The sequence below is a fragment of the Fomitiporia mediterranea genome, assembly GCF_000271605.1.
Source record: "Fomitiporia mediterranea MF3/22 unplaced genomic scaffold FOMMEscaffold_7, whole genome shotgun sequence".
Taxonomy (NCBI): Eukaryota; Fungi; Basidiomycota; class Agaricomycetes; order Hymenochaetales; family Hymenochaetaceae; genus Fomitiporia; species Fomitiporia mediterranea.
The window spans coordinates 619,696-645,090 of NW_006760392.1; the positions used below are offsets into that span (position 1 = coordinate 619,696).

General features: G+C 47.7%; 9 protein-coding genes across 9 annotated transcripts; 6 read left to right on the forward strand and 3 right to left on the reverse strand.

Annotated features, from left to right (window-relative positions):
- The first annotated feature begins 269 nt into the window (after window positions 1-269).
- Window positions 270-2,314, forward strand: FOMMEDRAFT_141165 (uncharacterized protein). Its single transcript, XM_007267303.1, has 4 exons — window positions 270-422; window positions 487-1,679; window positions 1,745-1,858; window positions 1,934-2,314. Exons 2-4 carry the CDS (start codon window positions 1,086-1,088, stop codon window positions 2,057-2,059), a joined length of 834 nt encoding a protein of 277 aa, XP_007267365.1. The 5' UTR covers window positions 270-422; window positions 487-1,085; the 3' UTR covers window positions 2,060-2,314.
- A 212-nt stretch (window positions 2,315-2,526) lies between these two features.
- Window positions 2,527-2,897, forward strand: FOMMEDRAFT_134588 (uncharacterized protein; the record flags this gene model as incomplete). Its single annotated transcript, XM_007267304.1, has 2 exons — window positions 2,527-2,744; window positions 2,816-2,897. 2 exons carry the CDS (start codon window positions 2,527-2,529, stop codon window positions 2,895-2,897), a joined length of 300 nt encoding a protein of 99 aa, XP_007267366.1.
- Window positions 2,898-3,829: 932 nt separating this feature from the next.
- Window positions 3,830-4,988, forward strand: FOMMEDRAFT_141166 (DNA-binding protein). The gene is made up of 6 exons (XM_007267305.1): window positions 3,830-3,958; window positions 4,016-4,042; window positions 4,091-4,254; window positions 4,316-4,523; window positions 4,582-4,649; window positions 4,701-4,988. Exons 1-6 carry the CDS (start codon window positions 3,853-3,855, stop codon window positions 4,845-4,847), a joined length of 720 nt encoding a protein of 239 aa, XP_007267367.1. The 5' UTR covers window positions 3,830-3,852; the 3' UTR covers window positions 4,848-4,988.
- Window positions 4,989-5,222: 234 nt separating this feature from the next.
- Window positions 5,223-7,027, reverse strand: FOMMEDRAFT_29076 (uncharacterized protein; the record flags this gene model as incomplete). The annotated part of the gene is made up of 4 exons (XM_007267306.1): window positions 5,223-5,373; window positions 5,519-5,824; window positions 5,879-6,154; window positions 6,213-7,027. The coding sequence occupies 4 exons, from the start codon at window positions 7,025-7,027 to the stop codon at window positions 5,223-5,225; spliced, it is 1,548 nt and encodes a 515-aa protein (XP_007267368.1).
- Window positions 7,028-8,845: 1,818 nt separating this feature from the next.
- Window positions 8,846-9,944, forward strand: FOMMEDRAFT_32739 (uncharacterized protein; the record flags this gene model as incomplete). The annotated part of the gene is made up of 4 exons (XM_007267307.1): window positions 8,846-9,066; window positions 9,131-9,293; window positions 9,495-9,681; window positions 9,871-9,944. Coding segments are annotated over 4 exons (645 nt in total), but the record flags the coding sequence as incomplete, so codon positions are not given.
- Window positions 9,945-12,944: 3,000 nt separating this feature from the next.
- Window positions 12,945-14,962, reverse strand: FOMMEDRAFT_147108 (aldehyde dehydrogenase; the record flags this gene model as incomplete). Its single annotated transcript, XM_007267308.1, has 8 exons — window positions 12,945-13,044; window positions 13,121-13,281; window positions 13,345-13,581; window positions 13,645-13,813; window positions 13,881-14,433; window positions 14,512-14,712; window positions 14,771-14,784; window positions 14,844-14,962. 8 exons carry the CDS (start codon window positions 14,960-14,962, stop codon window positions 12,996-12,998), a joined length of 1,503 nt encoding a protein of 500 aa, XP_007267370.1. The 3' UTR covers window positions 12,945-12,995.
- A 737-nt stretch (window positions 14,963-15,699) lies between these two features.
- FOMMEDRAFT_124084 (SecY protein) lies at window positions 15,700-17,572 on the reverse strand. Its single transcript, XM_007267309.1, has 4 exons — window positions 17,537-17,572; window positions 17,115-17,462; window positions 16,042-17,052; window positions 15,700-15,984 (listed from the first exon to the last, which is right to left on the reverse strand). The coding sequence occupies exons 1-4, from the start codon at window positions 17,544-17,546 to the stop codon at window positions 15,917-15,919; spliced, it is 1,437 nt and encodes a 478-aa protein (XP_007267371.1). The 5' UTR covers window positions 17,547-17,572; the 3' UTR covers window positions 15,700-15,916.
- Window positions 17,573-18,106: 534 nt separating this feature from the next.
- FOMMEDRAFT_157097 (lactam utilization protein lamb) lies at window positions 18,107-19,359 on the forward strand (the record flags this gene model as incomplete). Its single annotated transcript, XM_007267310.1, has 10 exons — window positions 18,107-18,145; window positions 18,204-18,224; window positions 18,286-18,350; window positions 18,411-18,531; window positions 18,582-18,662; window positions 18,712-18,871; window positions 18,925-18,976; window positions 19,032-19,071; window positions 19,128-19,232; window positions 19,288-19,359. The coding sequence occupies 10 exons, from the start codon at window positions 18,107-18,109 to the stop codon at window positions 19,357-19,359; spliced, it is 756 nt and encodes a 251-aa protein (XP_007267372.1).
- Window positions 19,360-19,655: 296 nt separating this feature from the next.
- Window positions 19,656-24,629, forward strand: FOMMEDRAFT_109008 (uncharacterized protein; the record flags this gene model as incomplete). The annotated part of the gene is made up of 20 exons (XM_007267311.1): window positions 19,656-20,297; window positions 20,349-20,417; window positions 20,476-20,600; window positions 20,653-20,711; window positions 20,761-20,831; window positions 20,881-21,168; window positions 21,216-21,484; window positions 21,534-21,999; window positions 22,057-22,502; window positions 22,550-22,793; window positions 22,847-22,993; window positions 23,040-23,327; window positions 23,387-23,434; window positions 23,487-23,549; window positions 23,612-23,770; window positions 23,822-23,860; window positions 23,914-23,952; window positions 24,002-24,117; window positions 24,171-24,247; window positions 24,302-24,629. The coding sequence occupies 20 exons, from the start codon at window positions 19,656-19,658 to the stop codon at window positions 24,550-24,552; spliced, it is 3,906 nt and encodes a 1,301-aa protein (XP_007267373.1). The 3' UTR covers window positions 24,553-24,629.
- Window positions 24,630-25,395: the final 766 nt, after the last annotated feature.

The following is a 25,395-nucleotide window of genomic DNA, read 5'->3' on the forward strand; positions in this document are numbered from 1 at the left end:
TCGGTCTTGGTTTTCATGCGATGGACCCGGAGGAGCACCGAGACTCCCTAAAGGCATCATCGGCTACGTATCAATTCCCCATTTTCGGCAACATTAGCCGACTCCCCTCGGTCACGATAAATTCGCGTCCCTCGGTCTTTGCTGATCAACGCGACGGCTCTCCGACACCGTCATCGCCTCGTCCTCAGCTCAGCATATTGCTATAGTATTTCCTGGTCTTGCATACCTCAAGGCTCATATGCTCTATCCTCTGGGCTTACTCGCTTCGAAGAAAGTGTACTGGCATCGTGATCACTGAGTCTCATGCTTGCGAACTTGCATAGAGCCTTCCTGGGACCTGCCAAGTGACAATTCTGGACCTTCCGGGTGATGCATAGCACTAGACATTGAGCTAGTGAACGGTACTCGGTCTTTAAGCGGAGGTACGTATTACAAGTTTCTATATAACCTCGCATCTCGCGTTGTTCTCAGCGAAAATCATGCTAGGTAAATTAACTTTCCAGGGATCCGACATGCGTATATCCCTTGTAAATACGCGATGTTGCGCTTAAATACCAAAGCCTGATACCGCGGAAAGATACGGGCTTACTTCCTCGCATCTCATGAAGACGATGCACCGTGCTGGCACCTTATCATGGTCACCACCTTGACAGAAGGGTGTTTTCTAATCCTTAGCGCTTACACACATCATACATAATCGCATTATCGCCGCTCAGGCCTTCCACGTTACACGATGTGAAGCTCGAGTACTGGTACAAGAAGCGGTCGGCTCCCAGAAATGCCAAGGGTTCATATAATAGGTCACCATATACGACGACAGAAAGCCAAGCCCTCGGTTCAGTTACCCGTCTAACCTGGAAGACGTTGTCTATCTCCACGGCTGCGTGATTCTCGTGAACGCAATCTCTGTACTGTCCCTCGCGGTGGCTAGTCATTGCGTGCTTGTTACCGCTTAGGTCGACGATTATGGGAGATTCTAAAAGCTTCGCCACGCTGGTATAAGAGGACATGTATCATCTGTCTTTACACCCCGGTGTTCGTATTCACAGCCCAACTGTTGATAATCTACTGGAAATAACGAAAAGATGCTCGCTGCCGCATCTAAGTCTCGACCTGCACTGGTCGCCGCACGTTCATCTTTCCATGCGAACCAGAGCACCAGTTCTGCCAGAGCGGCATCAACGCTCACAACCGCCGCTGATATCTTTGACGCTCCAGGCCGCATGATCTTCGATAGCGAACAGCCGACAAGCCCGAGCCTCAGTGCCGCACGACGATATTATCCGTCACACTTTCGTCCCATCGAGTCGCAATCGACTGCAGCGTCGGATTCACCGTCACCAACTTCAGGCCCCGCTACACATAGGAGTCAGTCAACTCAGCAGCCTTATGGTCACGTACACGCAGCGCATGCTCGCCAGATGTCCACCGTTGCTCATCAGCGAATTTCGAACGACGGGTCAACAGTTATATTTGACGGCCCCGCTCGTCCGCGTAACCCGCCTCGCGTCACTACACGACATGATCACTCGCGCCCCTCGTCTACCAGCGCTGCGTCTCTGAATGCTTCGGGGGGCGTTGACATGATTCCACCGATACCATTACCAGAACCGCTCGTATTTGATGGACCTGCGCAGCCACGCCGCCTGATACCCGTTCAGATCAGGAAGTCTTCGCAGGTATGCAATGCTTAGAGATTTTTGTGAACTTTAGACGTCACCTGACCTCATTTGCCATATCCCAGAACGGTGTGAATGCCAGTTCCGCCGCTGCTGTCGGAGCGCTGGCTGGTGTCGTTGTTCTTGGCAGCGCCTATGAGGTGTATGAAGCTCATCAGGACTCACGTTCTACTCCAAGGGTACGTTTGCACAGATACCCTCGATTGTATTTTGAAATATGCTGCAGTGCTTATGTGTATTGTGGTATTACTCAGAACGTCTTCAGCTACTCCCGTTCACGCGAGAGCGTCTCGACTCATGTGCCGACATGTGAACCGGAAGAGGATACTGATTCGAAGCATGAAGTGCTGCGCGATGAAATTCTCCCGACCTTATTTTAGGCGTGGTGTACTGTGCAGAACGATATATCCTCAGGCCAGCTACCCCTCTCACGAAACAGAAAATTGATTCATGGCTGGGCCGTCCGAATTCCGTGTCGTCCTTTTTCTTTCTCCTCTTTGTTGATAACTGATAGATATAGACTGTATGTGGAGGAACGTGTAATTATGAAATCACTGAAATAGGCAAGATTCCTCAATTTTGTATTTGCAATATTTTGTTTTGGAAATGTATGTCGAAGTCTAGAAAATCATTCCGTGTTTTACCCTTTCTTGTATCTTGGAATCACATGAAACGTATTACCTTTCCTCTGGTTTGCTTAGCTGGCTCGATCTATATGATGCTCATTCCCGGAATGAAGAATAATGAACTGACAAAACCAAATTTATAATTCTGCGGTTGATATTCGCATTATTTCGGCATTTTGCTGGCAGGAAGCTCATCTTATGTGATGGTGTAATGTCCGACGATGCACGTTCTTGTATTCATACGTCCATTTGACGAAACTACAGGTATAGCCATAACTACAAATGTCTCTGGTTCCTACAGACTGATTTTAACAGAGATAAAAAAATCTAGGTACAGTAAGGCCGGTCTGGCCAGCGATGTTGCTTTTAAAAATACAGTTGATCGGGAGAGCTTTCACATCCATGCACGATTTTCAGGATCAAGAAGATCTTCCTATCGGTACCATAAAAAAGGATTGAATTAGCCGACATAGAGTTAAAATAAAATTGCGGAAGGAATAGGGACAAAAGACATACCTCCGACACTTCGTCGCGGGGGCTCGACACGACACTCGACACGGTGGAGAGGAATGAAAGTCCACGCTTGATTTGAGGACGTAGGGTATGACCCAGAGCCCGGGCTCGCCATGACTTTTGGGACTTTATTGAGGGCTGTAGTGTGTATAAAAAGAGGAAGATGGAGAGATGAAGAGAATTGTGTGAGACGTTGGGTTTAGATACGAGCTGACCTCTGGCGATCCGGAGAATTCGCGCCAGGACTCACAGTCATTATTGATCTGTTAGTAGTTGATCAATTACTTAATGAAGGAGTTTGTTGTTGTGGGGGACATACAGGTTTTGAAGATGCGAGGCTTGCGGCGGTGGACATTCGGGCGATGGCTTCTGAGGTGTGCTGCAAGAATGTTCTGAGATAAAGAGATTGTGCGTAATTATTGAGACATACCATGGAGAAGAGAGTGGACAGCAAGAGGTGAGTGTAGGCTAGAAAAGCAGCGGGTTCTAAGCTGCGCAGTAAACACTAGCACAGTTTATAAAGGTCTCAATCCGCTCGCGAAGGCACCCTGAAGGCCAAGGCAGAGAGAGTCGAGACCACGTCGATCGGTTGACAAGCAAGAGAAGGCTCAGCTGGCGGTCTCACTCAAGGCTCACAGAACCTCCCGTATCCGAGGGTCTGCCGTAACCACAGTATCCGGCCCTTGAATACCGTTCGACAGCGAAATGCAGTGCAAAAAATGCGTTAAATAGTTGGATGACAAGTCCTTCGCTCCATTCTTGGCTTTCCTCATTGGAATGAGGGTTCTTCGTCCAATGTGGCAACCTTGAAGTTCCATTTTGTGAAGCGGAGAAGGTTGATGGCGATGAAAGAACTCAAGGAGAGTTCAGCTCATGAAGGATGGCATATAAACCGCGTCTCCGAGTTCTAGACAGTTGCATAGTAATCGGAGTTTGAAAACGGGTCTTTGTCCTGTCCAGATGTGGCAGCACCTCTCCAGGTCAGGCATACTTTTTCTCTCACTCACCCTCATGTTGAGCATATAACATGCAAAATGGACAAAAGCCGAGAAGAGCACAGCACAGAGGGCAACGAGAATAGTGATGAGGCAGAGTCTTCTCAGTGTGCTCCCGACAGCAACAACCAACTTTCGGAGCTCGGTACCGATATTTTTATTCTCGGAATATCAGTATCTCTAATTTTTTAATTATCTTAAGCGGCTGTTGCCGCAATAGCTGAACTGCGTGAGATATAAAGGCTATATTGCTACTGTCCTTGCTTATACGTGGCAGTTGAAGTCGCCCTACATGCTATACTATGCGTCCGTCAAGTTTATCCCTTCGAAATCTTCGAGCGTCGCGTTAAGTTCGGCATTCCCGTCTTTCGATGCACGGATAGAACCATCAACGAATATGTATCAGAAGTAGTCAAGGCAATCGGTGAAGAACTTGTAGAGGTACCCGTTTGTTCTTCTCACATTTTTATTTCGTTCCGATGAATCTGATCGTGTAACGCAGGATGCTGTTGAAAGGATTATAATTAGTATCCATCAGCCAGCAACGCCCCTGGAGAAGTTCATCTTTTCGTTCGATAGAGCGAAGGTTGCCGGAACCGAACGCTCTAGGACCGAAGTTTTGCCGCTTGAAACTGTACAGAGACAAATGAGAAGCATGCTAATGAAACTCAATGCCATTGATGCTCAACTCCTTCCCCTTTGTGATAGCGGTGCGTGTCTAATATCTGTGTCGTGTAAACCAGCTGACCTTACACTGGTAACCCCCAGATGATTTGTCTTTTTCGGTAATGATGCAGCTGCGAGAAGGAGGAAAATATCGAATATCGGAAGACAAAGTAAGTCCAGGAATTGGTTGAATGGCAGTTAGAGCTTAATACTCCGTCTAGCTCGGCTTCGACAATTTATTGATAGGCCCTGAAAGACAACAGACAGGAAATCATTCTCGAGGCACAAAGATACACAACGCAAATCTACTCCACGTCATTAAGACGGGCTACCTTTCCGTATGCCATTGGCTAGCGTTTATGTCATGAAGTAACAGCTTCATTATACCAACTCAACAGGTCTCTCTTCACGTTGAACAGCTCGAACTGCCTTCAGCTTCAAAGGTACCAACAGCAAATACAGAAGCAGAAGCTCCATTCGAGAACTAGGATGAGGAAATTCTTGCTCCAAGCACTCTACTGTAGGCTTTCTCTCACGACCTGCCTCTTATCAATATGGCTACGTAGACATGTATCAATACTATTAGACTTTGCGTCTGTGAGAGAAATTTGGCTGGTGTTAGGTCATTTGAAACTTAGCATCACGAGAGGAAGGCAAAAAAGCATAGATATTGTACTTATATGGTTTCTATCATGATACAGACCTTAACATGCTTTCACTTTTCATTATTCTTTTTTAAATGTCTACTCCACAGTAACATCTAGTGTAACAGTAACTGCAATAGGTTTTACAGATGAAGGTGCTTCAACAGGTTCTAGAACATCTGCATCATTATTAGAAGGCTCTTGCTCAATGTCTTGGTGAGATGCTTCGTGAGTGCACTGCTGCCAAATACTTGCAAGCATGTCAGTTTGACCTGGAAACATTGACATTATGCTTTCCACGAGCCTCAGACACACTGTACTACATGACTGGCTGTAAGCAATTACTGTCAGTTAAATCTATGAGAATAAAGTAATTTAAAAAGACGTGCACTAACCTTGCTTCTTTGAATACACTCTCCCATTCTAGCTTTAATGCAATCCGGAAGGAGAGCCGAATGAAGTCCTGTAGTGGGTGATATGTCCCAATAGGAAGAGATTGCCAAGAAGAAAACAGAGAAACAAGTAAGGAAGTAGACAAAGTGCCACTGTAGACTCCCGGCTTGTCGAGAATTCTCTTGACTCTGTCCCAGAATAGCGTAACAGGATCCTCTAGTGTGAACATCCCGCCAGAGAAATGAAAAATTTCGTTGATCCGAAGGACTTCCTGGAGGAACTTGGGAACATTGACCGTCTCTGCTTCACTAAAAGAAAGTGAATACATCACGTGTTGTGAATAAACACCGACTGGCACATACATGGTTGCTGATCGGATTTCAAGCACATCTGCAATAAACGATAAGAGGAAGGGCCGAACGGTAGGCATATTTGAGCGAGTAATTTCTTCGGAAGGTAAAACAAGCGATATTTCAACCAGTGGTCCTAGTAAGTCTTCGATATCTTGTTCTGCAGATCCTTGAAGGACACGGTCGAAAATTCGGGTCTGGCGAAAGTATTGATATAGGCGTGGATAAGCTTTCAGGAGGTCTTTGTAGCAATGTAAAGCCTCGTCCTGAATAATAGAATTGTTTGACCTTACCAGTATTCATGAGCTTTTTGTCCAATCAATGAGAAAAACAGCATGACACTCACATTGCAGCTTCTGCAATACTATTACAGCAATACACAATTTTGTCTTCCTGAAGACAATCCATACTATGGCCGCCCCAGGCATACAGGAGACCTGACAGACTTCGCGTTTTCCAACAAAACCAGTCATTTACCAAGTAGTCGGAGGTCCGGTTGAGTGCTCTAGCATTCTGGTCAAGGATTCTCATGATGGTATCTCGATATCCAGTTATGATCAATTTGTTATATGCAGTGATGTCCTTCCTGTTGCCTCGGAATTTGTTTACTTTGGCTTCCAGGAATCGGCCAGCAGGCTGATAGAAGTAAGAGTCAACGAAGTGGCCAGCTCCGGGAAGGTCGTCGCATGTCTGGTTTGGAGACGTGACGTAGGTGTAGGTCCAATCATCAGACAACAAGCTTGAGTCTACACGTTGCAGACGTCCAATGGTGGATGCCTCACGTCCAGCTTGACTGCCCTCCCATTCTTTCTGGTCAGCGACAGAGTCTCCATCCTGACGTGCTGCAGGATCAGAATAAACGTTGAGGTTATTGTGCGACGTGCTGCTGCGATTGCGAGCCAACTTCTTGCCGTAGAGAAAGCGATTAAGTTTTCGCTCAACGAACCGTCCACTTGGTTGAAAAAAGTATTGGTCGAGAACACGTCCCGGCCCTGGCAGATTATCGGCCGTTGATGTCGTGGACAAGGTAGAGATTGAGCTCATAAGAGAATGTGTGGAACGCGTATCGTAGTCCATCGCTCCAGTGGTCCTTGAGGGAAAGTTGGACATTGGTTTCTCAGTAGCATTTGGGCGATGTTTCAGCGACGACGACAGTAACATAATGGGGAGGATGAAGGGGCATAAGGAACCGCAGTACTTTCGACGCTCTTTAATTACAAGAGGAAGCATTTAGTTAAGGGCTGTGCAGACTGTGCCGAAAGTTGCATACTAGGACACAGGATAGGCTGTGTACAGTCTGATCATTACACAGCAGTTATTCAAAGTGCATTGTACTTTCCAGATCTCGGATAACGGTCCGACAGAGTCTGACTAGGAGCAAATGCTATCATGCTAGTTCAGCGAGATTTGAGGTGGTATCTAGGAGTGAGCTTCAGAGTTGTCTTGGACAAAGTGTCATTCCAGCCATTAGTAAGTTGTGTGGTTCACATCTGAGACGGAATGAGCCATGTCTGTTGATCACAGATGAAATGTGGCAACTATCAATTAGATGTGGCTAAGTAACCTCTGATCGTGATAATTTATAAAGGTCAAACCGAGGAGCCCCTCTATCCTCTGTTTATTATATAGTGGCTGTATCCAAAACGACTGCTGTGACGTGGAGTGGTCTTGCAACTTCCAAGGCAGCATTCCTCGGCAAGAGCACATGTGGCGGCTGCGGTAGCGAGAAGCTCGTGACGTAGACAAACCTCAGTACGACAATTTGCAGGTTTCTTCCATACAAATTCGTATACCAGATGATCAGGCTATTGTTGGCTCTGACATATTGACAACAAGTAGGAAAAGATGACGACCTTCCTTCACCGCCTTTGTTTGATTGCCTTTTCTGGCGCAGTTGCTTATCACGTGTGCTTGGCGCGTCGTCGCATCACCTCCCCTTCAACGTGAACAGGTTCGGTACAAAATGATACTGCTGACTGGATTCGTCCAATCAATGTTTCGTGGTCCGGTTCGCGTGGTACCCTACGGAAGGTGGCGAATTTCGGCGTTCATTTCACACAAATATCAAGGCTAGAAGTGCTCCGAAGCAACCCGGCCTGCCTCGTGGGATGCATGAGTACGAAGGAAATGCGGAAGCCGGGCGGAAACCTCCTGGCAACATTTCATTATCCAATGCTTTCAGCGTGGCATCAGCGTGTTTACTCGCGACCGCAGCACTAGAACTTACTCCAGGCCTTAGCGCAATTCTCATATCTAGCGCTCGCGCGTATTCACCTCGTAATCGCTACTGTCTCCCGAACTTGTTTCACCATGTTGCCAACGACGGTGGACTCGTCGAACTCGAGAGAGACAACTCTCTTGCCGCAATACGGCTTTGGCGCGACTTACTCTTTCGATACTCTTGTTGAAGATCACCATTTTCTTTTCCGCGTACACACCCCCAAGCGTCGGGGTGTCCTCTCCCGTCCCACTTCACCGTCCCCGCGTCCCGCTTCACCATTTGGTTCCCCTCATCGTCCTTCCCTTACCCGGTCACCCTCATCGTTGTCCAATTCGGTTACATCGATTCGCACTGCTGATAGTGGCCCTTCGGACTACTTTGCTTTCAATCCTGGCCATCCAGGAGACGAAGACGACGCAGCTCCAGGAGACCCCTACTTCCTCTCGCGTCAATTTAAGGATGATCTCACTTCTCCAGATCCTGGACGACGCCGACGCACCCTAAGCACATTGAGCACTCTAAGTGGCGGTTCAGGCTCATACTCATATATCGGCAGTGACGATGGATCAGATGCAGAGTCTGTTCTTGGCTCGAGGCAAGGAAATCTCTCGCGCAGTGCAAGCGTTATTATGAGGCACTCTCGTACGCGATCCGACTCTTTGAGCTCACCTCGTCCGGCTGCGAGACGCTCTCAGTCTGTCGATATTCGTCTACGCCCTTCAACAGTTGAGAACGCAGGGAATACTGAAGGGTCAGTGATGACCTATGCCGACCTCGTTCGGCATCTCGACTGGACGACACGTTCAAGCTCACCTTATGTGACGACTTCATTCTCGTTCTTCTGGTGCCTTTGGGATGCAGTGCGACGATACAAACTCGCAGTAAAGCATGACGTGGAAATTGCTATTATCGACGCGCGCAAGGTACGCGAACGTGCGAAAACTGCGCTCGAAGTCCTTCGTGGTGTAGAGAAAGACAAGTCCGTTCTATCTTCCCTTTAACTTTTGATTCTTGAATAAGCAGCTCACATGCAACTCTAACAGACAAGACAAGGCGTATTGGAAATGGTACCGCTTTGCACTTGAATCTCAGGATGTCCTCGTATTCGGAGCGATACCTGGTGATGCTATCTACGCTTCCATCCCGCTTACACAGATTTTGCCGAAGTTACCTTCGTATTTCTTCCAAGATGATGTGTCCAAATCGGTTACAGATCCGAGAGAACCCGATCCAACTCTAGATCCCCGTTCACCTGTTTCACAAAATCGTAATCCAATCTTTCCGACGACACCCGGCAGACCACAGACTCCGCAACGTGAACGAGAGGACCGTGCACTTATAGCTCATCTGTTGTCAACGCTCGCATGGGACGTGGGCACCACACTCAAGCCGCCACGTAAGTCAAAGGATATCTCGAGCTCAAGCTCAAGCGCGTCAGTCCCACGCCATACATCCCACGCGGATTTCTGCAAGAGGCTTTCGGCTGTGTTTGCTAAACGACCTGAAGCCGATCAACTTCGAGATGCAACGACTAGTGCTGTCGGGCTTGCTGAGCTCTTAATTGAACCATGGTTCCGCGCACGCTGTGCCGAAGGTGCCGTGTATCCGTTTAGACATGACGACAGCGATGAGTCGGACAAGGAAAAGCTAGGAGATTCCGAAAAGATGGACAGTGTTTGTCTCGGTCTTGCGGGTGATGGTTGTGCTCTTGAACATTCTCATGACTCGTCGATCCAAGATGCCCTTTTCGCCGCGGATGGAGACGACGAAACGGAGGAGGAAGCTGCTCGTCGCGAAGCTGCTGCAGTGCTGTCGGAGTTATCATTGTATCTAGCGCACTGGCCTGCGGAGTGGTGGTACTCGGAGCATGCTCACACAGTCGAGGGGCTAGTTGGTGACATTGTTGGAATGTGTGTCACGGAAGCCTCTCGTGGCGTTCAAGGACGCATTGCGTGGGGTATGGTACTCGAGGGCGAGAGAGAACGTCAGCGAACACTGAGTGGCGCAAGCAGTGTGAGAAGTCGGACTGATAGCCTGAACATGAGCAGCAGCTTGAAAAGTGAAAGGCGGGGTAGGGAGGAGACTCGGGAAAGATCAAGGCCAAAGTCACCATTTGACAGCCCTAATATGAAGCACGTTCGACATGCAAGTGAAGGTCTACCGTCACCTAAGCCATGGCCCTCAAGAGATTCACCCTACAAGCCCCGAGCAAGATCGCCGCTTGGTGCTACTCCTGCACTGGGGCCTGCCATAGTCATCAGACCGAAGTCGAAGCCACAGCCAGGGAATGTGAAGCACACTGAGACTAAAGAACAAGAACAGAAGGACGAGCAGGCATGGTCACCTTCGACACCGCCGCCGAGTCCACCTCTGGGCTTATTATCTGAAGGAAACCTTAGAAATACGGGTCCCAAAGGGCGGAAATCGCCGCCGCCTCTACCTCCGCCGCGATCGAGTCGCAGACCACCATCACCTTCGCAATCTTTTGTGTCTTCAATTGGATCGCTCGACTCCCCGTCTCCGTCCCCAAAGTCGTCTCCTGCGTCGTCGCTGAAGTCTTCATCTTTATTGCAACAGTCTGTGCACCGACGCGCAGAGTCCATTCCTGGAGGATGGCCTGGGGCAGACGAGAGGATCGACTCCGATGAGCAACAGAAGGGAGCGAGGAAGGAAGAAGAGGGTGACATTTTTTGGGACCCTTCACTGCGAGCAGGTGCAAAAGCAAGACCGCTTTCTTGGGCGGGTTCGGGCATGGCGCTTGGTGCCGCTTCAGCTCCTGACTCTGATGCAGGGTCACGGAAATCAAGCATGGATAGTCTGCGAGGTGCGGAGCAAGGCTCACCTTCCTCTTCCCCTTCATTAGTATCTCGTACACGTTCACGTACGCAGAGCGACTCAGGAGCAAATGAAACGCTCTTAGCAGAGGTTGTACAATCTGCGCTTGGACTTAGTGCAGGAATTTCTTCCGGATTACCCAATTCTGGAAGTCCATTACGCGTGGATACGGCATCCTCGTCTAAATCGCAGCAGGAAACGGACAGACCGTCTGCTCCGACACATCATCGACGACATTCAAGTCATGGGCTTGTTCATGCACTGGAGACAGAATTGAGCCCTGTGAGAGAGGTGGATGAAGCAGACGCGGAGAAAATGAGTCCATTGCGGAGCGCAGGCGGGTTGCATGACGAGCGTGCAAGTAAGAATGCGGAAGTCATTGATGGTGATGCTAGTCGTCTAATTGCTGCTTCTGAGTTAGTATCAGAACCAACGCAATTTGAGACGGATTTTCCTCCTACGCCTACGGAAACGAGTGGCTCTGCGGCTGAGAACATGACGAGCAATGTTTCCGAGCCTCAGGGTGTGACCGTTGCGTTCCCCACTGACTTGTTCACGAATAACCAGGCTGGAGCAACCGTGCAGCAGGCTTCCGGTGCGAGTACTCCGCGCTCTGAGCGGCGACTCTCGAGGTCTGGTACACTTGCGTCTATTCCGGAGGAAGATTGGGCGGACTGGGCCATGATCGAAGCACCACCAGTTTCTGAATATGAAGCCGACGTTGCTCAACAAGCATTGAGATTGGGGCCGAGGTTGCAAGAGGCTGATATTCCGCTTCCACCTTCGCCACCGTCTGATTATCGTGTGCTTGAGGACGATGGGCAACGCCCGCCTCGCGTCGATGTTGAAAGTCCTGGAGTTGTGGACGAGGAGTATAGTAGACGCACCGAGTCAAGCGAAGGAACCAGACGAGTGCCAGAAATTACGCTTTCGGTAGACGATACCAGGAATGATGTTCCTGGAGTCGATGTTGAACAACAGACGGCTGCAGTACCCGAGACTTCTAGGTCAGAAACTCAAACGTCTTTAACCGAATCAAGGACTTTCAGCTTTCCACTGTACTCCACGATACACTCGCCGTTGTTGAAGACACAAGCTGTGTTGCGGGCGGTCTTCGCGCTCCCTGCCTTGAGACTTTTCCGCTGGACGTCCCGTACAAGCAATTCACCGGTACCTTCACCAGTCTTCGAAGATGCGGACCCAGCTGACACATATCTGCGGCTTTCTCCGCTCTTCTCTCTTTTCCGCATTCCCTTATTACGTGCAGGTTTACGTTCGTTTCGTCGGCGAGAGGTACGACCAGCACGGTCGTTGTCCGTAATTCTTGCGCCGCCATCATCATGGGATGCACCTATTCTAGAAGCGGAATGTGGAGAATCCGAGCCAACGATGGATGCCAGTGGTGCATACTGGGATTCTCGCTCGACGAGCTGGGCAATGTCTTGTTTTGTTTATGGTGTCATGGCGACGCTTGCGCTCGCCGCTATTCAACAGCAGCGCTGTGATATGTATATGATGGTCGGGAACCGATATCATTAATTTAATCATTTTGCATTTTATTGACTCTTTTTCGTTATTCACTCCCATCTTTCACTTATACGTACCTTATGATTATGGGATATTATGAGTATTCCTACGTGGAATGTTCACGAGGCGACATGTAAACCATTATTCATGAAGAACACCTAGTAGTCTTATGTATGTAGACATTTAGATTAAGATTGTTGCAGTTGTAAACAAATAATTCAACGATATCTAAACTCAGTGGAACTGATGGAAGATGCCAGTGGTGAATAGCTGCCGCGTTCATTTCGGGATATTTATCCTCCATGGACAGAGTAATATTTTTCCTTTCCCGGATATTGACAAATAACATTTCAAAAATAATCAAAAATAATCAAAAAGGAAAGCATGTCAGTTAAACCAGCCTTTGTAGCACCACTACAGTTAGTCAGGACAGATTTCACGTGTGAGATTCGATTAGCTTTGATATGTTTCCTTTATTGCTACAAGTTATCCGTAGTTGAAAACACGCGTAAATACTTTCATTTTTTGAAGATGAACAGATGTCTTTTAAATCGTCATTCCGATGTTGACGTGAATCGCTTTGACGGCAGTGTAACTGGAAAAAAGAGAAATGTAGTAAGCATACATGCACACTAATGCTACTTTGAAGGGAAATGGGGATAAATGCTCACTTTGCCAATGCGTATTCGCCATTCTCGCGCCCAATTCCGGACTGCTTGTATCCACCGAATGGAATCTGGGCATTTGTCAGGTTGGTACAGTTGATCCATGCAGTACCGGCTTGGAGACGGTGGGTGACGCGCAGCGCACGGTCGATGTTCTTGGTGAAGACCTGTCATGATCAAATTCTTTACTAACCATCCTTGTCAAATTAAATTACTCAAGGTATACTTACCGAAGCAGCCAAGCCGTAATGCGTATCATTAGCCTGCTTAATCACGTCATCTTCGCTCGCGAACTTGATAACAACTCCAACAGGCCCAAAGATCTCTTCACGAACGATCTTCATATCTGGCCGAGTGTCAGTGAAGATGGTAGGTTCGATGAAGTACCCTTCGTCGCCGATTCGTGAGCCGCCAAGGTGGAGCGTTGCACCGTCTTTCTTCCCGGAGTCAATGTAGCCCATGATACGCTATCATACAAATAGCATTAAATCCTAGAATCAAGTGACGGCTCAATGAAGAAGAATACATACATCGTATTGGACTTGCGAGATCTGAGGTCCCTGGTACGTCTCCTTACCGAAAGGGTCACCAATTTTGAGCGCTTGAGCTTTTGCAGTGAATTTCTGGAGGAAATTGTCGTAGATGCCCTGTTGGACAAAGACACGAGTTCCGGCACAGCAACATTGGCCATGGTTCCAGCTAAATAGTAAATACCACCACATATCAGAAACATTCTGTGCCAAGTACGACGAGATATGTGACGTACAAGACTCCATGGATTGCCCAACTAACTGCTTGGTCGACGTCCGCGTCGTCGAAGATGATGTTAGGGCTCTTTCCTCCTAGCTCCAGTGTGACGTTCTTCAAGTTCGTCCTTGCAGCAGCCTCCATGATCTTCCTTCCAACAAGTGTACTTCCCGTGAATGCAACTTTATCAATACCAGGGTGCTCAGAGATCGCAACACCAGCGGTGTTGCCGAAACCATTCACAATATTGATAACACCAGGAGGGAACCCTGCCTTTTGGAAAAGGTCGACTAAGCGTAATGCGGAAAGAGGAGTGAACTCGCTTGGTTTAAGGACGATGGCGTTTCCCGTTGCAAGCGCTGGAGCGATTTTCCATGAGAGCATAAGAAGAGGGAAGTTCCATGGGATAATTTGGCCGACGACACCGAGAGGTTCGTGACGAGTGTATGCTAACTTGGACTCATCGGTTTCGATGACTTTGCCTTGATTCTTGTCCGCCCAGCCACCAAAGTACCGGATAGTCTGGATTGCACCTGGGACGTCGGCATTCTTAGCCCAGCTGAAGGTCTTGCCTACAAATACAAAAAAAAATGTAATTAGGCAAATGCCGGATCAAATATAGGCATGTACGAAAGCGGAAATCGACGTACCATTATCAAGCGCCTCAAGCGCTGCGAGTTCGTCATGGACCTCGTCCATGAGATCAGCCAGCTTCATAAGCAACTTCCCTCGCTCGTATCCGGGTACATTCAGACCCCAGCGAGTCTCGTATGCTTCGCGGGCGACCTTCACCGCGACGTCGACATCTTTTGAATTACCCATAGCGATCGTAGTCGTCGCTTTCCCGGTAGCTGGATCCAATATTTGCTAAGCAAGGCGTGAAACGCACGCATAAACGAGTAGACTTACTCGGGTTGATAACACTACATGGTAAATTAATTAATTGATTAAATTGACAAGGGTAATGAACAAATCGACGTACTCCCAAGTTTCCCCATCGACACTGTCCACGGACTTGCCATTGATGAAGAGGCCCGTACTGAACGAGACCTTTCCCTTGAAGACGGGCGTATCGAAAGCGTGCGTGAATGTCTGAGGCATAGTTAACAACTTGCCGTATTCACGTAACTGGCGGAGCAGCCTTTATATGCTACCCAGTAAACTTAGACCGCATATAAGTAAGCAGGGGTTTAAACACGACCTTTTCCCACAGGGATTAGGGGGCGTGAAGCAAAAGAACGTCTAGAAGACATATGATTACTTTGTTGGGCGCTCGAAGTTCCAATAGAGTCATGAGGCCCAGCGCGGAGAACAGTTGAACACAGGGCGGTCAAGGTTCAATGCGGATAATTTGACTTCCTAGCGCCTTGTTTCCCACTTGGAAAGGAGTTCTGACAGCCGGAAGGGGACCTTAACAGCACAACCATGATGATAGGCAGATGCCTGATTACCACGGTAATAGGGCGACGAAATATTCAAATAAACATTGGCATTGACAATGACATCGGTCTAGCTCCTCTCGGCCTGGAGCGCACGGCGTATCAAACGAGGAAGCTAACGGACAGTGATGGTTTCCATTCCATGTAAGCACCGTAGACTAATTTTAAAACTTGAGAAAATGTCTATGATGATATCATTAAATGTGCGTCGGAAACAGGTGTGAAGGGGCAGTAAACAAATACCTACAGTGACATGCGGACAAACCATGAGTGTCTCGGGGTTGCGTTCTGCATTATTAATGCGTCGTCCGATCTAAGTTGCCTCTGTAGTCTGAAATTGAGGCAAGCAGACAATTTGAATCAAGGTTCCGTTCCGTTTAATCATAAGTAAAGAAAGGAGCGAGATAGCCAGAAGGCAAAATAGTATTTTCATTCCAGCTAAACGACACCGCTCGACAGTATCTAATACTTTTTTCCCGCCGCGGAATAAGATTATCATCACAAGTACCATAATCAAATGTTCAGGCCTACCCATCCAGATCTACTCTGGATCCGATTTGCGATGCTCATCCTGCCCAAGCGCGCCTGCATGAAATTTTGAACTTGTACAAATCCATCACCCGAGGAGATCACCAAAGGCAGCTAACTCAGGGCTACCAGACTCGCGAATACCAATCTCCCAATCTGCAATCGGTGGATCAGAACATCTGCGGGAAAAAAAATTGGGAGGCCTGTACTTACAGCTGTAGATAATGGTCACGGCCATGAGAATACCGGTTCCGCTGCCCAAAGCTCCCATTAAATCAGCCGCGACAGAGAGTAATCCGAGGATGGCACCGCCGAAGGCTGCAGCAGTAGGAATAACGCGCTTGAGCTCCTTGTACATTGATCCCTCACGGTGTCCCGCCATAACCATCTGCTGATCCTTAAGCTGCTTCGCGACGTCACGTGGGCCGGAACCAGAAACCTCAATCCACGTTTTCGAGAAAAGTGCACATACACTAATAGTGAATATTATGTAGATGGCCATATGGATGGGATCGAGGAGTGCCGCGCGCAAAGTGTGAGGCGGAGACATGTAGTACGCGAGACCAGAGGTGGCAGCTAGCTGTGGGGAGTCCTCCATCGGCTCCCACACGCCGAGGAGACGAACGAGAAGATTGTCCGGGAAACGAGTAGCGAGCATCTGTGAAATAATGAAGACGTTGGACGTGAGGGCGGACTCAAGCATAATCGGCATGTTCGACGTGTAGAACAGCTTAACCGGGTATGCACCACGCTGGCCACGGAATCGGTTGCTCTTCACCGGAATCTCGAGACGGAAACCCTGGAGATAGATGACGGCGCCGAAGACAACTGCAGTTGCAATGAGGTTCATGATGTTCGGGAGACGGTCACGCCAGAATGCTTCGCGCAGCGCACGACCTTTATCGTTCCAAGTGAATAGAAGGTGGAAGAGCGCAACAACGGCACCCTCGAACTCTGGGCCGCGACCAGTGTTTACAGTCGTAGGTGAGAATGCCTTCCAGACGATCGACTCACAAATGTTCGTCGCAATGAATAGTGAAATACCAGAACCAAGACCATAACCCTTTTGGAGGAGCTCGTCAAGGAGGACGACGATGAGAGAAGCTGCCACGAGCTGGAGAATGAGAAGCAAGCAGACGCCTGGTCCAAGTGAAGATGGCGAGCCATAGAGACCGGTTAATACGTATACGGTAGCCTGGCCGAGCGAGATGATGAGAGCGAAAACTGCCAGCGCAACGTGTCAGTCAAGAAAATAGCGATAGAGAAATAAAACGGGAAATACACACGTTTCTGTGCACCACCAAAGAGTGCTCGATCCTCCTTCAAGCTGAAGTCAACGTCAATAAGGTTGGCACCAGCGAGGAGTTGCATTATCATCCCAGAAGTTACAATAGGGCTAATTCCCAGTTCCATGAGCGTTCCTCGATTGGATGCAAGAATGACACGCATCCAATACAGAGGGTCGGACGAGTCAGAGGACATAATGCCATAGAGAGGTATTTGGGAGCAGACAAGGAAGATGAGGAGAGTGACGGCTGTCCAGAGGACCTTTTGGTTGAAGGGCACCTTGCGGTCGGGCGAGGACACCTCGGGGAGAATAGGCAAAAACGGTCGCACGAGATTTAAAAACCGGACTACATACGAAGAGAGCAAGCATACGAGTCAATTTCACTGCGCACGAGCAGAATAACGAGTAGAACAAACTTACAGCCAGCCATGGTGGACGACGAGAAAGAAACTGGAGAGCTGAGTTGACGCGGTCGCGTGTCGAGTTGCATTGACGTGTCATACTCGGCGTTCGCCGTGGAAATTCAGACTCAGTGATCGACGCGATTTTTTTACTTTTGTTTTTGTTAGAGAGAATTAGAAAACATCAATTCTGGTTAGTTATGAATCATATTACCGTACTGGTTTCCTAAAACAAAATGATTCAAGTCGGTAAGAAATGTAAGCTTAATAGCATACCATGCATTCTGGTGCTGATCTAGGTCCTTAGATTTTGATTACTAAAGGCGCGGTGTTCTCAGCGATCCAGGTTACTGTTTTCAATCGGAGGTCACCTACGAGCCTTCCAGATGCCTGCTACTTGGCTAGTTCACATTGAGTCGGACGGTGAGGAACACTTTGAGGAATAGTCCGTGAAACACATTCAAGATGTGCGAAATTATGTAAGCATATGCAAATAACCTCATCCCAATGATCCCATGGCCATACGGTCCTACTTTGGCACTTAACCCTCAACGATTAGCAACAAGTGCGATACAGTGCTTTATTGAAGATGGTTCTCCGTGCAACTGTAAATTGTGATATGGGTGAGGTGCGGTCTCGTAATAGTAATTACTGTAAGTTATAACATACTAACACAGTATCCCCAGGGCTATTCGCTATATTCTATGGTATAAGTCCTTTCCCATGGCAGTATAAATGCAACGATTTCCTGCTGAACAGGCATGATAGGGTGACGATGAGTCGCTCATGAAGACCATTCATCTAGCCAACATAGCCTGTGGCTTTCACGCGGGGTAAGCCTCAACTTCATGGAATCCGATATGAACATGTAATGACATGAGATTAACATCTAGTGATTTCATGGTTATGGATAAGACTGTTTCACTTGCGAAGGCAAACAACGTGAAGGTCGGTGCGCACCCAAGCTTGCCAGACCATCAAGGCTTTGGTAGAAGAGAGATGGCTATTGAACCCGTTCGTTCATCCGTCCACTTGACTATTGCCTTCTGAGGAGTTCCGCTCAGGACGAGCTCGCATCGTGCTTGGTTTATCAAGTGGGAGCTCTCTCAGGCTTCCTGCATAAGAATGGCCTCGTGATGAACCACGTACGGTGCATCATAGCTCTCCAATTCATGATCTTACTGCTCTCATAAGATAAAACCACACGGTGCCGTCTACGGTCAAACTGCTCGCTCGCCCGAGTTAGCGCGAGCGGCCGTTGGCGTCGCGAAGATGTTCAACGTCGCGTATATGGGTCTCGCTGGGACTTGCCACCAGACTGCAGCAGAAGAACAAGGTGTTAAATTCATTGCTGGTCGGTCGCCCTCACATATTACCGTCCTGCGGTATCTTACGACCTTTTTAAAGAATGGTTTGCGGACCTGGAATATTCTCCTGAAGGAAAACTTCTCATAACAAAGTGCTTATCTCGTTGCCCTGAGAAGCACTCAAGCTAAACTTCTTATTTCCTGTAGGAAACATGATCCCGTCAGTCTGAATGAAGTCGAGACACGGGTTCGTTTGACTGGGTTTTCTGTCCCAATGTTAAACACTCAATTTCAGTGCTCCAGGTCAGGAGAATGCTCTCAGAGGAACTCGTGACTACGAAGAGCGGTACCCTGCCAATCGGGACAGGCGTTCAAGACATAAGCATATGCGTCCATTCTGATTCACCGGTCCGTCTAGATGTATTCAAGTGCCCCTATTTTTACTAATATGACACGTTTGTAGGGTGCAATTGAGATCGCCCAGACGGTTAAGCGCCTTGTAGACGAGAGTAACAAGAATGCTGGTTATCAGTGAGATTTGATTCGTGAATGAACCAGAATAGCAATCGAATGTAAAAGGAACAATGGTCAATCCGTGTAAATATGCACACGTTAGCTATTCTTACAGTTTGAGATCCACAGATAAGTCCTATCCGAAGTCTCGGACTGAATGGATCACTTGGCGGAATCTCATGACCATCAGGTACTAACTTCGTCATGCCATCGTGGAGCACAGCTAATTCAGTCTTGCTTCTTTGGTTATCTATATATGTATCTGCTGAAGATTAGACGCATTTCGTCCGCTTCGCTATTCGACTAGGTTCAATCGTCATGGCGGAACCATTGCCATTGGAACGCCATAAGCTACTCGTTGCGAATCGAGGAGAGATTGCGCTCCGTATTCTTCGTACTGCGAAACACATAGGGCTACGGTCTGTCGCGGTTTATACGCAAGTGGATGCGACGTCTCCTCATGTTCTGCTCGCTGATGAAGCAGTTGCACTTCTACCATCTCGATCTTCCTCTACGGATGCAGAGCTGGAAGCTGGCGCTGACGTCAATGCAGGGACTAATGCCAGGGCATACGTAGACGCCAATGCAGTTGTGAAGATATGTGTTGAACGAGGCGTCACGCTCGTACATCCAGGATACGGCTTTCTCTCCGAAAACGCTGACTTCGCGTTTCTGTTGGAGAAGCATGGGATTATCTTGCTTGGACCGCAAGCGCAAATCATTGAAGATATGGGACTCAAGCATCGCGCCCGTGAACTCGCGCAGCATGCAGGAGTACCCGTCGTTCCCGGTTCGGTTGGCTTAGTCGAGCGCATTGAAGATGCGGTGCAAATTGCGGATGAGATCGGATATCCAGTTATGTTGAAAGCGACTGCAGGAGGTGGAGGAATGGGTCTCGTTGTCTGTGGAAATGCAGCCGAGTTGCAGGAAAAAATTGTCACGACTAAGCAAAAGGCTAAAGTATGCAGCATTTATCTATTGCAATCGCATTTCACTGGATATCTTTTACAGAATATTTTTCATAATGAAGACGTGTTCATCGAGAAGTTCTTTAGCTCCTCCCGTCACATTGAGATACAGGTACCGTGCTGGCTGCATGCTTCGTATGCTCGGTATTCATTGAATACATTTGATGTAGATATTCGGGAACGGCTGTGGACACGTTATACATATGGGTGAACGAGAATGTAGTATTCAGAGGCGTCACCAAAAGATTATCGAAGAGGCACCAAGCCCTTACTTTGCAATTCGCCAGGGTATGGTGTTACCCTAACAGTGGTGGGATATTTGACACTGATTCCGCTATAGACATGAGAGAGAAGATGTACGCTGCGGCTGTAGGACTAGGAGAACTAGTCAACTACAAGTCTGCTGGTAAGGAACAGCCAATGCTGCTTGAGCTTAACTCACAGGTATTTTAAAGGAACTGTCGAGTTCTTGGTGGACACCGCTTCGGAAACATTCTACTTCCTCGAGATGAACACACGGTTACAGGTATACACGCCCCGTCCTTCTATAATTTTTCATTAATTCTTTTGTCTAGGTAGAACACGGGGTGACGGAAATGCTTTACCGAGGATTGGACATTGTAGAGCTCATGATTCTCCAGGGTGTTTATGAACATCAATCTAGATTAAACGCGGACATTCGCCCGGGTTTACCGCCTGACCGTCTCGATCAAGAGGCATTCGGGCACCCTAATCCAAATATACACGCTATAGAGGCTCGTGTGTATTCCGAGAATCCCGCGAATAACTTCTCGCCAAGCCCTGGAATCCTACAGTATGTTCAACTGCCTGAAGAAACTGATGATCTTCGCATTGATACATGGGTAAGTAAACCAAAGTTATTAGCGCTACGTCCGTTGAAAATGCGAAGGTCTCGACTGGCATGGTCATAACGCCTTTCTATGATCCGCTTGTTGCCAAAGTCATTTCGAGATGTGCAACGCGAAAGGAGGCGATCGAGCAGCTGGTCGCAGTATTTGATCAAGGAAAGCGCACTCTTGATACGAAGAGCCACATTGTTGTTCAAGGACCGCCGAACAACATACCTTTCTTAGTTCAAGTGTTAAAGAACACGACGTTTGTAGAGGGTAATGCAACTACTGAATGGATAGATCGAGGTGGTCTTCCGTATACTCCAAAGTGCGTTGAAGGTGTGTCTCTTTGATGGCCGATTCTCATGTTAAACCAGTGCTTTTGCTATCATATCCCCTGGGATCCAGACGTCTGTACAATCTCTACCAACGAGAGATACTGGTTTAGGTATTCCGCCGAGCGGTCCCATGGATCCTCTCGCATTTCAGGCAGGGAACGCCCTTATTGGCAATCCTTTCGGATGTGAAGGCCTTGAGCTAGTAATTCCGCCAAAGAGCTCTGGACACGCGAGGTCTTTGTCCTTCATCGCTCTATTTTACGTAGAAGCTGTAGTTGCGGTGACGGGTGCTCATGCTATTGTCACCGTTGACGGACGTGAAGCACCAACTTGGGGACGTATCATCGTCCCAAGAGGAGCCAAACTGGTCATTGGAGCTCTACATCCGGACACGGAGTATTCAAGTGGTGGATTCAGAGCGTATCTTGCCGTGTTAGGTGGGTTTCCTAGAATTCCAGAATACCTAGGCTCTAAGTCGACATCCATGGGTAGTGGTGGCTACCAAGTGAGCATGAAAAACTGTTTATCTCCAGTATTGATCATAAAGAATTCCTTGCTTTAGGGAAGGAACTTGCAAACAGGGGACATGCTGGAAATTCAACTGTGCGTTGCATCTGCGAACGACGCTCCGCCTCTTCCTCACGTGCTCCTACCTGATTATCACTCTGATTGGACGCTGTACTCTCTTCCTGGCCCACATGACGATACTGAATTCCTCACTGAGTCTGGGATTGAGGCATTCTATTCGAGGAAATGGAGAGTCAGTGCAGCTAGCAACCGGATGGGCATCCGACTTGAACCAGTCAACCAAGAAGGCTCTGATGCGCCTGCCTTAGATTGGGCTCGGCAGAACGGTGGTGAAGGCGGTTCACATCCTTCCAACATCCTTGATAATGGTTATCCTCGGGGTTCTGTTAATCTGAATGGCGATACACCCGTGGTTTTGACCAATGAAGGACCAAGCATGGGTGGATATTTGTGTATATCTACTATCGCTACAGCCGATCAGTACGTCCCCGACGTTCATGTTTGAACGGAGCTCTGACAACTGGTAGATGGAAACTTGGTCAACTCCGACCGGGCGATCAACTGCAGTTTAAGCGTATTAGTTACTCGGATGCTATTATCCTTCAAGAGCGTGCGGACAAATGGCTGGAGACGATATTTGCATTGTCATCGGGATTCAATGCATCACCATTCAAATTGCCGGGCTACTCTCCTTCATCTCTACCCTTACGAGATCCAAAGCTGCACAGTGTATCGGCTTCTTCGTCTAAGCCAAAAGCAGTATTCAGACAGGTAAGAGGGTAAAGGTGGGCCAGACGTCTCGTTTATAACAATTGCATTTTAAGGCTGGCGACTCCGCAATACTTGTCGAGTACGGAGAGATGACGCTTGATTTTTCCATTCGAGCTCGTATCCATGCGCTTGAGACAGTGGCTCGCCAGATGCAAATTCCCGGTATCAAGGAGTTTGCACCTTGCATCCGATCAACCATGGTAAGCATGAAGAGTAGTACAATTTGTCACTGCCTGATTTCACCAGGTACATTTCGATCCTCGGCTAACAACCCAAGCTGAAGTATTGGCTATGCTCATTGAAGCAGAACAGAGCCTTCCGGAGTCGATAGAAGATATGCGGTTCCCAGGCCGTAGATTAAAGTTCCCCATTGTTCTAGACGATAAGTGGAATCGTGATGCCCTAGAACGCTACATGCGCTCTTCGCGTTCAAAAGCTGTTTATCTTCCAAGTAATATAGAATACTTGGCCGCAAACAATGGCGTCGAGGGAGGTGCAACGGAGGCATTACGTCTACTTGTCTCATCACCGTGGGTGCGTCCGTTGAGGTTCTGGACTAATCGGAAACCTTATGCTTAGTAATTTCAATCTAGCTGGTTTTCGGTGTCGGATTCTATCTTGCGTGTCCATTCTTGGTCCCGGTTCGCTCATGTTCTAACCATTTTATTACGCAGTCTCACGTCATGTCGGTAGATTAATCCGCGATGTCGACTTGTGGGCCAAAAGATGAACCCGTCGAGGACATACACGCCTCGCGTGAGTTGCACGGCAGTACTACCTGGTGATCATCTTGAGCTGATTCGGGCTCTTCTCATTAGGGTGCCGTCGGAATTGCGGGTCTGGTCGCGGCCATCTACCCAGTCGAGTCTCCTGGTGGTTACCAGTTATTTGGGTGTACACTACCAACGTGGCAGCCTTGGGGAAAAGGCCCAGACTTTGCTCCGGAAAGACCGTGGCTCTTAGAACCGTTTGATCAGGTACCCGTTTATCGTGCTTCTCCTACGGCATTTTGCCCAACTATTTACCAGGTCACCTTTGAATCTGTTTCGGAAGAGGAATACATCGAGGTACTGACTAAACCCCTAACAATTCATGACAAAATACTGACGCTGCTTAACAGATGGAAAAACACTTTGACAGCGGACGTTATGCCTTCAAGGTGGGATCGAACATATCTCAATGGCCTGGTTAGTGACGGCATCCCGCAGATCGAACCAGTCGTGTTTTCGATGAAGGAGTACCTCGGCTTCGTTTCAGGTATCCATGATGAAATACTTGCGTTCAGAGCACGTCAAGCAAAGGCCGTAGCATCTGAAGAAGCCCGGTACGGTATTTTCACATCCCTACATAAATCAATCTGACGAGACAAAATTATAGAGAAAGTGTTCTCCTGAAAGAGTGGCTTGAAAGTAAGCGGAGTAACGCAGCTAGCAGCACTAGTACTGCCACGGAAGGTATGTCTCACCTGACCTCTCAATAAAAATCTCGTTAATTCATAATTCATGTAGAATCTCAAGAGACACCAAATTTTGTCTCTGCTTCTCTGTCAGGCTCTGTATGGAAAATCAAGGCGGCTGTCAGCGATATCATTACCTCTCCCGACCAAGTTGTGGCTATCTTGGAAGCAATGAAGACAGAGATAAACATAACAGCTGGGGAGGAGAATGTAGGTCTGAAGGTCTCTGGATTTGCAAAAGGTATAAAAGAAGGGTCCACAGTGCAAGCAGGTGATAAGCTCATGTTTTTCGTCGAGACTTGATTTTTCCTTGAGTTCCTCCATTGACTTGTCTTTCATGACCCACTTTGATAATGGTGTAATAAGCTTATCAATGAACGCGGACTACGCACCTGATTTTCTATTATTAGGGGCGAATCACAAGACGGCCGGACGTGCTTCCACTAGACGTCGATTACCCTCGTAAGAGCTGTAATGCACGTGGGAAGACTTATGCAATAAGTCTATACAGTTGAAAATATCTTATTGCATAACGTCGGGAGAGGCCTCAGACCTATGCAATATGAGCAATATGCATTATGGTAACCGTGCGAAAACATTACTTAATTAGGAACCCAACATTCGATATTACTTTTCAATTTATTTGAAGACATATACACTATGACAAGAAAATAAGCACATATTTAGAGCATCAAGAAAGACAACCAAGACAATGACAAGTACAGTAAATGTGTATATCACTGTAAAACTCAAGAAATAGTTTGTAATACAAGGAAATACAGTCAGAATCTGTAGAAACAAAAAGATAGAAAAAGCTAGTCAATGCAAATAACTTTCCCCCACGTATCATGAAGAGATCTTTGCTGCCCTATCTTGGTCTTGTGGCAGCATTGAAGACATTGTAAGTAATGAAATGTTAATCAGAAACATTCTTTTTGTATTGAAGTATGCTAGAGAACAATATCTGAGGCTTCTGGGTACAAAAATCACAACAGTAAGCAGTCTAATTTCCTAAAATGCTCAGAATTTTGCATAATTTTCTCACAAATCTTGATGCAATATGTAATAGACTATTTTTGTGCATAATTCCCTTATCCCAAGCTGGGATTAGGTAGAAAGCTATGCAATATTCAATTTATGCATTAT